Source organism: Lolium perenne, chromosome 5 (assembly GCF_019359855.2).
Source record: "Lolium perenne isolate Kyuss_39 chromosome 5, Kyuss_2.0, whole genome shotgun sequence".
NCBI lineage: Eukaryota > Viridiplantae > Streptophyta > Magnoliopsida > Poales > Poaceae > Lolium > Lolium perenne.
In genome coordinates this window covers 257,457,224-257,471,811 of record NC_067248.2, presented here as the reverse complement: position 1 = coordinate 257,471,811, position 14,588 = coordinate 257,457,224, and the positions used below count along the sequence as shown (strand labels likewise).

Below are 14,588 nucleotides of genomic sequence, written 5' to 3'. Positions count from 1 at the left end.
TCAAGCAGCGGAGTAATTTCTCATTGCAGGAATAGTGATTTGATCTTCGGACACAACAACTACATCCGGATCCCGAGAGAATAGCTCCATTGATGGAGGGTCAGGGGCTCTATTCCAAGCTTCTACAGATATACCCTCCGGTATACGAGCAAATGGTGGGTTTGTAGGTGACATCACAGGGCTGTCAACAGAAACCTGTTCACCAGCAACATCTCCACCAGTAGAAGAATCCAACAGAACAGCAGATTATGCATATCCACGACGAGTGTGCGTGAGTCCATGACAGCAGCCCTTGCTTCGACAACAAACTCGTCGTTGTCTGTTTCTTCAGAATCAGCTGCCGGGATTTCTTCATCATCATGATTGGAAGTACCTTCATCATCATGTCTGTCAGCACCGTCCATATTTTCATCTTCAACTCCACCTCTGTTTGGGAAATGCACACTAGGACCATCACTTTCTTTCTTTGCTGCATCTATGTCAATAAGCAAAGCTGCCATGCGCTGCGAATGCATTTGCTTCAAACCAACACCAAAATTCTTGAGAGTGGTGTCAAGATCACGACCATAAATAGACCTGTGTTTCTCATACAGATGCTTGTAAGCAGCTGGAACCTGTCGACAGATACATAGCACATACATCAGGAAGAGCAATAAAATGGAGGTGATACAGCTAATAAAATACTAATGAAGCAGTATAAAAGAGCAATTGTTGCATTCATTATAAAAACTGGGGATTTTGAGATGAAAACATGGTAGCACATACCATTAACTGTAGTAGCAACATTGTTAAAATAAAGTAGCAAAAAATATATAACATGTTAGCAAAGAGTATTGGTTTGCTACATAAATGCTAATGAAGCTGGAGGTTTTCAGATGATACCATGGTAGCACATAACAGTAACTATAGTAGCAACATTGTTAAATGTAAAGTAGCAAGACAATATAAAAAATGCAGCAATTACATGAAAAATAATAGAGGAAAAAGGCTGAAAACAACGTACTATACCTCAAGATCCTGACTAGTAGGAAACACAAGCCATTCATTGAGCGAGGCAGATGGGTTCACTTCAGATTCTTCAACAGGCTGCTCAACAGGCTCCTCAACATGATCACGGTTGGAAAAAGCAGCAACTCCATAAGGAGTGTTTGACAGTTCAAGAAACTACACAACAAAAAAAGAGAAGAAAATAAGGATCTTATAGAAAAAACTACAAAAAAACCAAGCGGTGCTATGAGTAACTCACCGGACGCCTTCCAAAAACAGTCTTATTATTCAGGATCTTCCTATCAGCATCATTTTGGACAACAAACTTGAAATCACTACTGGTCACAAAACATACTCTAGGAATTGAGTAGTTAATGACATGTTGATTTGGTGGAAAATCAAGGTGATCCATGTAGACAACCTGTCAAAGAAAGGATGGAAGCATAAACAAATTCAGTTACAAAGATGGCGAAGATTAAAACATGAAAAATAGCAAAAAAGCAAAAAACAAAACAGAGCATGGGGTAAGTTCAAACAACGTACAGCTAGAAGGGCGAACGGTCCAGTGATCCAAAACTCATTTTTCTTAGCATTTCCCGGTACCACTACCTCTGCCGTCTTGCTATTGATTTTTGTAACCTCCTGCATTGCTAACTCAAGCAAGTGTTCATCCCATGCAAACTCGTGAGTCCTCCGAGGGTCCAACATACAGTCCAAATAGTCAAGGCTAATCAGATTTGCGCTACCAGGGGCAATAACCGTAGCCAAACATATAAGATCCCATGTTCTGATAATGGTGAGGTCATCCGTAACATCACAAGCCTTGAGCAATTTAACGGCATGCTGGATGAAAGGCCTTGATTGTCCTTCTTCTATGTATATCTGCCGCAGCTGAGGATGCTCACCTTTCTTCTGAACAACAAGTCTGTCGCCGCATCGAATTCCAAAAACTTTCCTCACCATATCTTTTGTGAAAACTATCCTCTTCTTGTGGAACTTGAACTCCCGCAAACCAGGGCTAGTATGAGAGGCAACAAAGTCTATTAGAGCATTAGGAATGTTGAATGGAGATACATTCAACAATGCTCTAAATGCACTCTGCTCTTCAATAATACGTCTCTTCGGATCATCGAGCTCTGCGGCAGCAAGAGCATGCGTACGCTTTGCAGCAAAACGATCCTTGGAAACCCAATGACCAATCCCATCTTCCCGTTAAAAATGAAGAACACAAAAAAATCAAAAGAAAAACATTTAAAATGATAACGCAGCAATTCATGTACATAATGTACATAGATGGTAAACAAAACTTATAAACACAATGGCCTATGTAGCAAACTAAATAAAAGCAAAAGACACAAATGAAGCACAAGCATACAAGAAAATCATCACCAGCGTAGCAATTATCACAGAGAATGTAGCAATCATGAACATTTGCATGCAAGCTGGATAGCAATTATCACAGAGAATGTAGCAAAAATATAAAGGATTTGCAATATAATTAGAATATAGCTAAATTTATGAACCTATGCAGCAATAGCAAGCACACAGGATAGCAAAAAATAGAAACGTATATCACCCCTAGAAATACACAGGGGTAGCTCGCAGGGTACAAAATCAACATGACAAACGCCTACAAATCCTAGTACAAAATCCACACGAGAACGAGCTCGAACTTACAGCCCTAGAAATACACAGGGGTAGCTCGCAGGGTACAAAATCAACATGACAAACGCCTACAAATCATAGTATAAAATCCACACGAGAACGAGTTCGAACTTACAGCCATGATTGCACAGGCAGAAATTCCTCGGAACGACTCGAATCGAATGCCGGCGAAGATTCCCTTGAAGAACACCTAGAAAATGAAGGGGAAAAGTGAGGATTCAACGGGTACCAAACAATTACTTGGACGAAAATGAAGGCAGCGTGTTTTAATCGCGCGGGAAGCAACACTGGAGGCGCACATCAAAGCAAATCATCGGCGGTGCGCGGATTTGCAACGCCACCGCGGAGTTCTAGGCAGCGGAAAAAAGTCCTAGGGTTGGGGGAAGAGCAGGAGAGGAGGAAGTCCTAGACGAGGAAGAGCTAGCCAACTCACCGGAGGAAGCGGAGGAGCGCGTCGTCTTCTCCGGTGGCAGGAACCGTCGGCGGCGCGCGGATTCGCTCCGCCGTCGCCAACCTCTCCACCACGAAACCCACGAGCCCCCACGCCGTCTCGACCAGGTGGTGGGTGGGATGCAGCAAATGCGGGATAGGAGTAACGCCCTGTCCGCGCGTGGGTGACGTGGCGCAATATCAGCCCGACGATGGAAGTCCATCGGACGACGCTCCATCAGGAGGTTGCGACGCGCGCGTCCCCCGGGGGAATAGAATCATTTTCCTTTTCAAATCGGTACCGCTTTATCCCAACCGTCTATCTGTTTTGACAAGTTAAGAGTTTCACGCGCACTCAAGTAAAAGCGAAGTAAAAAAATAATGACTATTTGGCAGGTGGGGCGTACCCGAAGAAGAGAGCTGAGCCGGGACTTACCCAAACTCCGAAAGCCAAAAACGTGTTTTGCCTCTCCTTGTATCGCGAGAGAAATAGTGCAGCCACGCATGATCGTACAAATATCGGATGAAGTTTGTCGTACGTATAGCAGGCCGCTGTTGCGGGTGTGGTGTTGACGGGGAATGGGGCTCCGCGAGATCAGGGTGCTTAGAATGGTGCTTTAGCGTGTTCCGACACTGGAGATCATCACGTCAACGTTATAGAGACAAATACTAGTATAATTTAAATGCACAAATGCATAAAATAAATAAAAGGATCAAACATTTGTAGGTACTTTATTCACATAACTCTTATATCTATCTATTATATACTAAAAGCACAATACGTGGTTCTAAAATAAAGACACCACGTTACACCACATCATTCTAATTATTTTGTCAGTTAGATTAAAATTTACGGCCAGGATTTCACGTTTTTATGTAACACTAGCACAAAACCCGTACGTTGCTACGGAAATTCTCCAATGATGCAGTTGATGGCAGTGTGTATGCGGTGTTTGCCCTGGTTGTGAGAGAGGACTCGCTCTACAGGCGTGAGGTGGGACTATTAAATAAAATCGATATGTTTCTGCAGTCGTGGGTTTAATTCCGGTTCTATTTATTCGTATGGTTTTGGCTAGTTTTATAGCCATGTTACTCGGCCCATAAGAAAAGGCATAGCCTCACGATTGAACGGACTTGAAACAACCCCAATCGTGATACACAACAACACACATAACCGGTAGGGCTGGTATAGTGCGTTATATATCAACCTCCAAAACTATTTTATTAATTTCTCTCAACTGCAAAAAATCGGTAATTCAATAAATGTCTAGAAGATAAAAAAAATCATTGATAATTCAAATATGTTGAATTTCTTCTTCTAGAGGTTGTAATCTTTAATATGTATTTTATTGTATTTCATATAATCAATTCTGATTGTGCTTTAATTAAATCTACTATTTTAGACTTGTTTGGAAAAAGTAATGTACTACTCTGTTTCGAGTACATCAATTTAAATCTACCCCTATCTCCTGTTCTCGCTCTGTATATCCCACTCACGTTACAGTTTTGCAGTCAAAAATATCTTTCTATCAAACACAAACATCTGATAAGAGAAAAAACTCGATGGTTCATTCCAAAACTTAGAACAGCACACAAAACCAAGAAAGCAGCAGCTAACAATGCCGTACCTGCTAGCAATTGGTAGCCATTTCAGCATCAGCATTCACAAATAGCACCTACCTCTGTATACCTCTGCTATGTCTGCTATCCAACGCCACGCAGTTAGTCAAAGAAAAAACGAAGTACGGAGTAGCATGGTTTTTTTTTCTTCCTTCTTTGCCTCGTCCAGAATTACTATGTCTGCTATCTACAGCTAGCGATGAAACCAGCACACTCCGTCCCGGCCACAAAAACCATCCCCACCTTTGGCTCGTCCAGCACCGCCAGTCCAACTCCATCCCCCGCCGTCGCGGCGAGATACGTCACCGCGGACAAGGCTGGAACGCAACTGCAGCTCGCCCTGAAGCCTCCATGCCGCGGCGATTTCACCGTCCATGTCCCACGCCGTGGACTGGTCCTTGCTGTTTGGCATCCTCGTGGCAGCATACGGCAGGCAAACACTGTGGAATTCGGGCTCATCCAAGGAAGCTCCACTTTAATTTAAGCCAAACGTGAAGATTATATCAATAGATTAATGGGCAAACTAAGTATGAGCAGTCTCTGCCCAGGGTCTACCAACGGTATGGCGGAGACTCAGGTCATCAGGTCTCCATCCTCCACCACGGACCCTCGCTGTTTCAGGAGGCTGTCACTGGTGATGCCACGGGCTCGAGAGCAGCAAGGTCGAGGGAAGGGCGCTGTCGGCGGTCGTCGATTTCCGTGAAGAACAGGCGGAGAAAATCATTGTCAAGCCTCGTCAACGCCACCAACCTCCGCTCAGGCCGCGCATCGCGACCGAGGCACAGCCACACGCGCACCTCGCTCGACCCCCGCCGCCGCCCATCACGGCTCCAGCTCGCGTGCCTTGCCCACTCAACGCCCGTCTCACGCGCGCGACCAAGCCGCAGAGCTCCTCTCGCGCCCCGACCCGCAGGTCAACGCCGCCGCATCCGCTCGATCCGCTCCACCAACTCGCGGCTTGGCGAAGAACGTGGTCGGCTGTTCTCGATCCGCCCCACCAGCGCGCGGCTTGGCGACAAACGTGGTCGACTGGTCGTAGCTTCTCCACCGTTCGGCGAGGGCCTGGCCGGCGGCGGGAGACGCGCAGAAGAGTCGATGGCGTCGGCAGCCTGTCCAGAGGCGTTCTTCAAGGGCCTTGCCAGCGTCGGGAGTCGCGCAGGAGTAAAGCTACTCCCACGATTCCGCTGGCGACAAGATCGTCCCACGACTCCGCCAGCAACAAAATCGCCCAGTCCAGCCCTTGCCTACTGGCGTCTGCACACCGGGAAGCAGCAGCTCCTTGATACCAGTCAGATCCCGCGACTGGGATCCCGTTGGCCGGGAGGGAAATTTGGAGCGGAGAGACGCCGCGTGAGGAGTGCCAGGGAAGCAAGCGGAGGCCGTGGAGGAGATCGGTGGCGCCACTCGCCGGAGATCGAGGGATGGCGGCCGGTTGTGGAGAAGAAGTTCAGTCGGGCGAGAAGAAAAAAAGGGAATCGGTCACACGGTGGCAATGTGCGTATTATGGAACTTGGTGGGAGGGTAAATCGGTCCTAGATAATGTTGGACGAAAATTTTGGCAGAAACCAACGGACCAAACCACGGAAACGCTTCTCCCTTTATTATTAGGTATAGATTTACATGTCCATATTATTTTAGACGTACAAAACTATCACGTTAGTGGATCCATATTTGTTATTTAGAAGGAAAAGCTAAATTAATTTCCTGTCTTATCTTGCGCAGGGACCAGAGTCCCTCTCACACACGTGATTGACGTGCACATAGACTTCAGATCTAATAAAAACTACCATGTATGTTAAAAAAGAAAAGAAAAAAGAAAACGTGTACTTAGGTTACGTAGGTGCAAACACAAAAATGGCTGGAACGTGACCAGAAACTTACCTGTATGCCTCCGTTAGATCAAAATAGATGAAGCTTCGCCGGTTCTTTTTTAATAAAGAGATTTTAAAGACCAAAATAAAATAAGATTCTTCAGTTTAAAAAAGATATTTCAAGACCGTGTACGGCTATAAGAGCATCTCCACCGGTGGCCCCGATAGCGCCCCCGGTAGCTTTTTGGGGGCCGGCGGCTAAAATGGGCTCACACTGGCGCGCCCCAAAAACCGCCGCGCGTTTTCGAACCTAATAAAGGCGCCGGCAACCCCGTGCCGGCCCCTGGGCGCGCCGACGCGTCGCGTTTTGCGATGGAGCCGCGCTATCAGTGATGTTAGGGCGTCCCTCCACGACGCCGCACGGAAACATTCCCGCCATGACATGGAAACTCTCCCGCCACGACACGGAAACTCTCCCGCCACGACGCCGCGCGGGAGGTTTCCCGCCTCGCCGCCGGTCTATATTAACCCCACCTTCCCCGCCTCTCACTTCATAGTCATGCAAAAATCTAAACCCAAAATATATTCTCGTCGCAACGATGCCGTGGAGGAGGACCCAGAGCTCGCAGAGTACGAGGTGTGAGAGGAGGCGGCGCTAGCGGGAGGTGGAGCACCGTTGGCGGCAAGAGGAGCTGGAGCAGCTGCTGCGTCAGGAGGCGGCGGCCACGGATAGAGTGGCCTACTTGGAGTTCGCGGCGGAGAGAGAAGCGGAGGATCGATGACGGTCCAGATGCGGAGTAGCAGGCGGTGCAGCGGCGGACGATCATCGAGTCGCACCAGTCCACCTCTCCATAGAGTCGGGCGGCCAGTAGGGTAGAGCTGAAGTCAATTTCACATGTCATCTAGAATCAAGGAATGAATAATATTTTACTGCCCGCGAAGCGAACCTGGATTCGCTCCACTAAATAATTATACATTCCTCAATTCTGAATGACATGAAAATGAAACTAGAAGAAAATGTTTAGTTTATCTAAAAATCCTATCGGGGGCCGCCGATTTGGAGGCGCAGGTGTGGAAGCAGCACCTCCAAATAAAGGACGCAGTGCCGGTGCCCCCATACAGCTATGTCGGTGCCCCTGCCGGCACCAATTTCAGGGGCACCAGTGGAGATGCTCTAACACATGAGAGGAGATGCTCTAACACATGAGATGGATACCGACCCAAACATGTTATGAATCGCATCAACTCCAAGGACACAAAAGAAGAAGAGAAAATCTTGGTATCTTAAAAAATGAGAAAACGTTATATATTGCAGTCTATCCATCTTGTGGAACATGTTTTTGATTTGTCTAAAATTAGATATATCATGACATTATTTAACATCTTGATTATGGTTTTTTCCTTGGTAGGCAAAAAATACGAGTGGGTATTGGTATTTCCCACAAATACGGTCTAATATCGGCCAAGATTCGTGAAACTTTTTTACTATTTTGTCCACATTTAATAAAAAAATTGAGGAAATTATTTGAATGTCGGAAAATATCGTTCGATATTATATGTTCTCGGTGGTAACCGGTAAAACCAGGTTCCGCCAAAATATCAGAAATATCGGCTGAAAAAAAAATCTTGATCTAGATACATCTGAATTTAGACAAATCTACAATATGTTTCTGGGATGGAGGGAAAATACATCTCTTCTCATTTTTACAACACGGTTAATTTTGTCAATCTAATTCTATAATGCCATTTAACTAATAATTATTGACTCTCCTCCATACCCACAGATCGTACACATCTTTTAAATAACAATAAAATATCTTTCATCTTGCATGCTCTAAAAAAAGATTGTAACACGTGTATTGTCAGTGAGCTGTAGATTTACAAACTAATAAGCAACTCTCATTTTGTAACAAATGATTCGTGGGTGAATTTCACCAAGTAGATATCACATCAACATAGGCCATAACAAGATCTTTCTTCAATAAATATTTCAATAAAACTAACTCATTAAATATTGATAGTTTAACTGTGATTTTTTTGAAATAAATATATGTATTGTTAATTTAAACTTAGGACCATGATATATGGCGAACATGAGCTAGCATAACGGCACGACATGATCTGGGGCGCTCCTTTAAATCTGTATGGCGGTGCTTTTCCATAAAATGTAAAAAAAAAATTCTCACCTCCCACTTGAAAAATACCCCTTCAACTTACCTTTGCTGTCAAGCCATGGGGAAAACGCGGGCACGTCCGGCACTTAGAATATCCTAAACTTTAATAACATAGTATTACTAAGAGATAAACAAAAATACCAATGTGCCAATTTCTAAACTGACATGTATTTTTGCAATTAGGTAAATAAATAAGAAAAAAAATAACTTAAATAACATGAAGGTGCATGCATAACATTTTCTATGCAACAAGATGATGCCCTCGCATTTGCAGAGGGCCACCTTGCTAGTTTACGTAAAAGATATGTTAATTACATCTCCGTAGAGAAAACTCTTGATTAAAAGTTCCAGCATAGGTATTGCATGACATTACAAAATGTGGGTACTACAAAATGTAGAAATAAAAGAAAATTACAAATTCTAGAAATGAAACCCCTCCTTGCTGTCTCCGGGCTTCATTGTGCTCGGGAGAGCCTTGGCTTTTTTTTTTGTCGATGCTAACCTATGTGTAGCATGATAGTCATGCTTCCACTAGTAGAGAACAACCCTTTCGTCCAGCCCCCGTGGGAGCAACAGTCCCGGTTTTGACACGGGCTTGGACCAGTTGGGGTCTTTGGTCCTGGTTTGTATTACAAACCGGGACTAAAGGGGCTGCGGCAGAGCACGGCAGGGCGTGTCAGGCCCCAAAACCCTTTAATCCGGGTTTGTAATACAAACTGGGACCAAAAGCCTACCCTTTGGTTCCGGTTTGCCTTACCAACCGGAACAAAAGTCCTCATCTGCCTGCCCCTGCCCAAGTGTGAGCCACACTTACCCATTTTTTCACTTCTTATCACAAGAGGGGTGTATGGTGCTTTGCTCTCTTCACATGCACAAGAGGTGTTCAATGAAATGCCTAAAAGGTTTTGCCACTTGAGTTCACACAAAACAAGCCACACTTAACTATCTTTTTTCTTCTCCATCAAAGTTAACAACTTTATCCTTTCACCTGTCATTGATAAAATACATGTGTATATATATATACATCGTTTCACTAATCGTTATGTTCTGTAATGGTTTTTGATCAGCTTAATTATATTATGCAGATAAATCGACAATAGATGTACACTGACCGACGCTTTGACAAGTTCACTTTGGGCCAGAGTAATTTTATCGCCGTGGCTGAGGCAAACAAACATGGTGGCTTTATGTATTGTCCATGTGTTGACTGTAAGAATATCGTAAATTACGCTCACTCGAGTACCATTCATGGCCACCTGCTGCGATCCGGTTTCATGCCCCAGTATTATTGTTGGACCAAGCACGGAGAAAGAGGGGTTATGATGAAAGACAATGAAGAAGAAGAGGATGATGACAGCTATCCCATGTTCCCTAAATACGGTGAAATTGCAGAGGGGGGTTGTTTTCCATCAGAAGGCAATGAAGACAATGAAGCAGAAGATCAAGAGGCACTAGATGAGCCTGCTGATGATGATGTTGGTCGGGCCATTGCTGATGCAAGGAGAGAATGTGAAACTGAAAAGGAAAGGTTGGCATTCAACCAGATGATAGAGGATCACAACAAATTGTTATACCCAACTTGCGAAGATGGCCATAAAAAGCTTGGTAGCACACTGGAATTATTGCAATGGAAGGCAGAGAATGGTGTCACTGACTCAGGATTTGAAAAGTTACTGAAAATAATTAAGAATAAGCTTCCAAGGGGTAACAAATTGCCCACCCGTACGTATGAAGCGAAGAAGGTTGTCTGCCCTCTAGGGTTAGATGTGCAAAAGATACATGCATGCATTAATGACTGCATCCTCTACCGCGATGAGTACGAGAATTTGGATGCATGCCCGGTGTGCACTGCATTGCGGTATAAGATCAGACGAGATGATCCGGGTGATGTTGAGGGCGAGCGCCCCAGGAAGAGGGTTCCTGCCAAGGTTATGTGGTATGCTTCTATAATACCACGGCTGAAACGCTTGTTCAGAAATAAAGAGCACGCTAGGTTGTTGCGATGGCACAAAGAAGACCGTAAGAAAGACGAGATGTTGAGACACCCTGTTGATGGGTCCCAATGGAGAAAAATTGATAGAGAGTTCTCGTACTTTGCAGAGGATGCAAGGAACTTAAGGTTTGGTCTAAGTACAGATGGCATGAATCCTTTTGGAGAGCAGAGCTGCACCCATAGCACCTGCCCTGTGACTCTTTGTATATATAACCTTCCTCCTTGGTTGTGCATGAAGCGCAATTTCATTATGATGCAGTGCTCATACAAGGCCCGAAGCAACCCGACAACGACATTGATGTGTACCTGAAGCCATTAGTCGAAGAACTTCTACAGTTGTGGTCCATAGCAGGTGTACCTGTGTGGGACGAGCACAAGAAGGAGGAATTTGACCTACGAGCGCTGCTTTTCGTAACCATCAATGATTGGCCTGCTCTTGGTAACATTTGAGGACAGTCAAACAAGGGATACAATGCATGCACGCACTGTTTAGATGACCTCGAAGACGATTATTTGGATAAATGTAAGAAGGTCGTGTACCTGGGGCATCGTCGATTTCTTAGGCATACCCATCCCGTAAGAAAGAAAGGCAAGCATTACAACGGTGAGGCAGATCACTGAAAGAAGCCTGCCCACCGTAATGGTGCTGATATATTTGGTATGGTCAAGGATCTAGAAGTAATATTTGGAAAGGGTCCTGGCAGACGGTCTGTTCCGAATGACGCTGCCGAACACGCGGCCATGTGGAAGAAGAAATCTATATTTTGGGATCTACCCTATTGGAAAGTCTTAGACGTCCGCTCTTCAATCGATGTGATGCATGTGACGAAGAATCTTTGCGTGAACCTACTAGGCTTCCTGGACGTGTACGGGAAGACAAAAGATACACCAGAAGCACGGGAGGACCATCAACGTATGAAAGACCATGACAAACTGCATGAGACAGATAAAGGACGTCATTACTCCAGCTACACTCTTACAAAAGCAGAGAAGGAAATCTTTTTTGAATGTCTAAGCAGTATCAAGGTCCCGTCTGGCTTCTCCTCCAATATAAAGGGAGTAATAAATATGGCAGAGAAAAAATTCCAGAACCTGAGTCTCATGACTGCCACGTGATAATGACGCAGTTGCTTCCGATTGCATTGAGGGGGCTTCTACCGGAAAATGTTCGACTGCCCATTGTGAAGCTATGTGCATTCCTCAATGCAATTTCTCAGAAGGTAATAAATCCAGAAATTCTACCGAGGTTGCAGAATGATGTGGTCCAATGCCTTGTTAGTTTTGAGTTGGTGTTCCCACCATCCTTCTTTAATATTATGACGCATCTCCTCGTTCACCTGGTCGATGAGATTTCCATTCTCGGTCCTGTATTTCTACACAATATGTTCCCCTTCGAGTGGTTCATGGGAGTCTTAAAGAAATATGTTCATAACCGTGCTAGGCCAGAAGGAAGCATGTCCAAGGGCTATGGAACAGAGGGGGTCATTGAGTTCTCTGTTGACTTTATTCCTGACCTTAAGTCGATTGGTGTTCCTAAATCGCGGCATGAGGGGAAACTAATTGGAAAAGGCACGCTAGGAAGGAAATCAATGATATGTAGGGACGAGATTTCTTTCACTCGAGCACACTACACAGTTCTACAAAGTTCCACCTTGGTGGCTCCGTATATCAATGTACACAAGAATTTTGTACGCTCCCAGAACCCGGGGCAGTCAGACGATTGGATTAGACGTGAACACATGTCGACTTCCGGCTGTTGGTTGCAAAAACATCTCATGAATAACAACACTATTGAAGATCAGCTGTACTTGTTGGCCCAGACACCATCTTCGACTGTATTGATTTTCTAAGGGTACGAGATAAATGGGAATACATTTTACACGATCGCCCAAGATAAAAAGAGCACCAACCAAAACAGTGGTGTCCGCTTTGATGCAATAAACAACAAAGGCCCAAATGACAGATATTATGGTTACATAGAGGAGATATGGGAACTTGACTATGGACCTTCTTTTAAGGTCCCTTTGTTTAGGTGCAAATGGGTCAAGAAAACATGAGGCAGGGTTCAGGTAGACAAGTTGTATGGAATCACAACAGTGGATCTCAACAATCTTGGATATAGAGACAAACCATTCGTCCTAGCCAAGGATGTGGCCCAGGTTTTCTATGTGAAGGATATGTCTACCAAACCAAGAAAAAGAAAACATAAGGAAACGAATACATCATACGATGAGCCAAAGCACCACATAGTTCTTTCCGGAAAAAGAAACATCGTGGGAGTGGAGGACAAGATAGACATGTCAGAAGATTATAATAAGTTTGATGAAATTCCACCCTTCACAGTGAACATTGACCCAAGCATCAAGTTAAATGATGAAGATGCTCCATGGTTACGGCCGAAGAAGGTTAAATGATGAAGATGCTCCATCATCAAGTTAATTGAAGAATGTTCATGGCACAAATGGGTATCTCAACATGGCAATCAATTTCCCATTTATTTTTGTGTAATCATGTAACTGTATGTAAGATATTAAAAGTGGAGATGGTTGGCTTTTTGTACCATATATATAGGGAGATTCCCCAACACTGTTAGAGGAGATGTAGTCATTCACGGGCTTGCAGGAAAAAAATTCCGAGTCTGAACTTCCGAAGATGCCGTAGGGCGTGTGCACCAACGACATCTTCGAGAAGCTGCGCCACGGGAGATTTCCCAACACTTTCCCCAACACTGTTAGAGGATATGGAGTCGTTCACGGGCTTGCAAGAAAAAAATTCCGAAGCGCAACTTCCGAAGATGTCGTAGGGGGTGTGCACGAATGACATCTTCGAGAAGCTGCGCCACGGGAGATTTCCCAACCCTTTCCCCAACACTGTTTGAGGAGATGGAGTCGTTCACGGGCTTGCAGGAAAAAAATTCTGAGGCGCAACTTCCGAAGATGTCATAGGGCGTGTGCACCAACGACATCTTAGAGAAGCTGCACCACGGGAAATTTCCCAACCCTTTCCCCAACACTGTTAGAGGAGATGGAGTCGTTCACGGGCTTGCAGGAAAAAAATTCCGATGTGCAACTTCCGAAGATGTCGTAGGGCGTGTGCACCAATGACATCTTCAAGAAGTTGTGCCACGGGAGATTTCCCAACCCTTTCCTCCATCCATGGGGATGAAACTCTCCCTACCTGCTAGGTTGCTTGTTGATCTGCTTGGCAAGGTGCATCGATGCTCCTTTTATAGGAACGACGCCGCTTCTACTTTGTCTTGTTCCTTCGATAGGGCGTCGTGCGCTACATGCTTTATCTCATCGAGCAGTGCGTCCACCCATGCATCCTTATCCTACCGATAGCTTTAGTCCCGGTTGCACCCACCAGCCGGGACTAAAGGTTACCCACACGTCCTTATCCCACCAAAAGTTTTGTTATATGACACTAAAACCATCTTTAGTCCCGGTTGTACCCACCAGCCGGAATTAATGGTTGCCCGCACGTCCTTATCCAGTCGGGACTCATCCTCCCCAAGTAAGCCCCCCTCCCCCACCCCCCCCCCCCCCCGATAAGGCAAAAACCAGATAAGCCTCCCCCAGATTAAGCCTCCCATCTTTTGTCCCGGTTTGAGCCCCCACCCGGGATGAAAGTATCCGGCGCCACTGCGTTCCCGCCTATTTTCTTCCCACGCTTTCCACCGCTTCCGCCTCCGCCTCCGTCTTCCTGCCATTTTTCACTATATATATGTAGGCTTGGCCTCCATTTCCATATAACATCTAGACTCATATCTGCAAACCTCTCATCACCCTCTCACATGGCTTCCGTCCTATTGATACGTCTCCGACGTATCGATAATTTCTTATGTTCCATGCCACATTATTGATGTTATCTACATGTTTTATGCACACTTTATGTCATATTCGTGCATTT

The 14,588-nt window shown here is 45.1% G+C and overlaps 1 protein-coding gene across 1 annotated transcript; it reads right to left on the bottom strand.

Annotated features, from left to right (window-relative positions):
- Positions 1 to 173: 173 nt before the first annotated feature.
- Positions 174 to 1,950, bottom strand: LOC127304377 (uncharacterized). The gene is made up of 4 exons (XM_051335066.2): positions 1,531 to 1,950; positions 1,247 to 1,408; positions 1,009 to 1,164; positions 174 to 614 (listed from the first exon to the last, which is right to left on the bottom strand). The coding sequence occupies exons 1-4, from the start codon at positions 1,948 to 1,950 to the stop codon at positions 174 to 176; spliced, it is 1,179 nt and encodes a 392-aa protein (XP_051191026.2).
- Between the last annotated feature and the right edge of the window lie 12,638 nt (positions 1,951 to 14,588).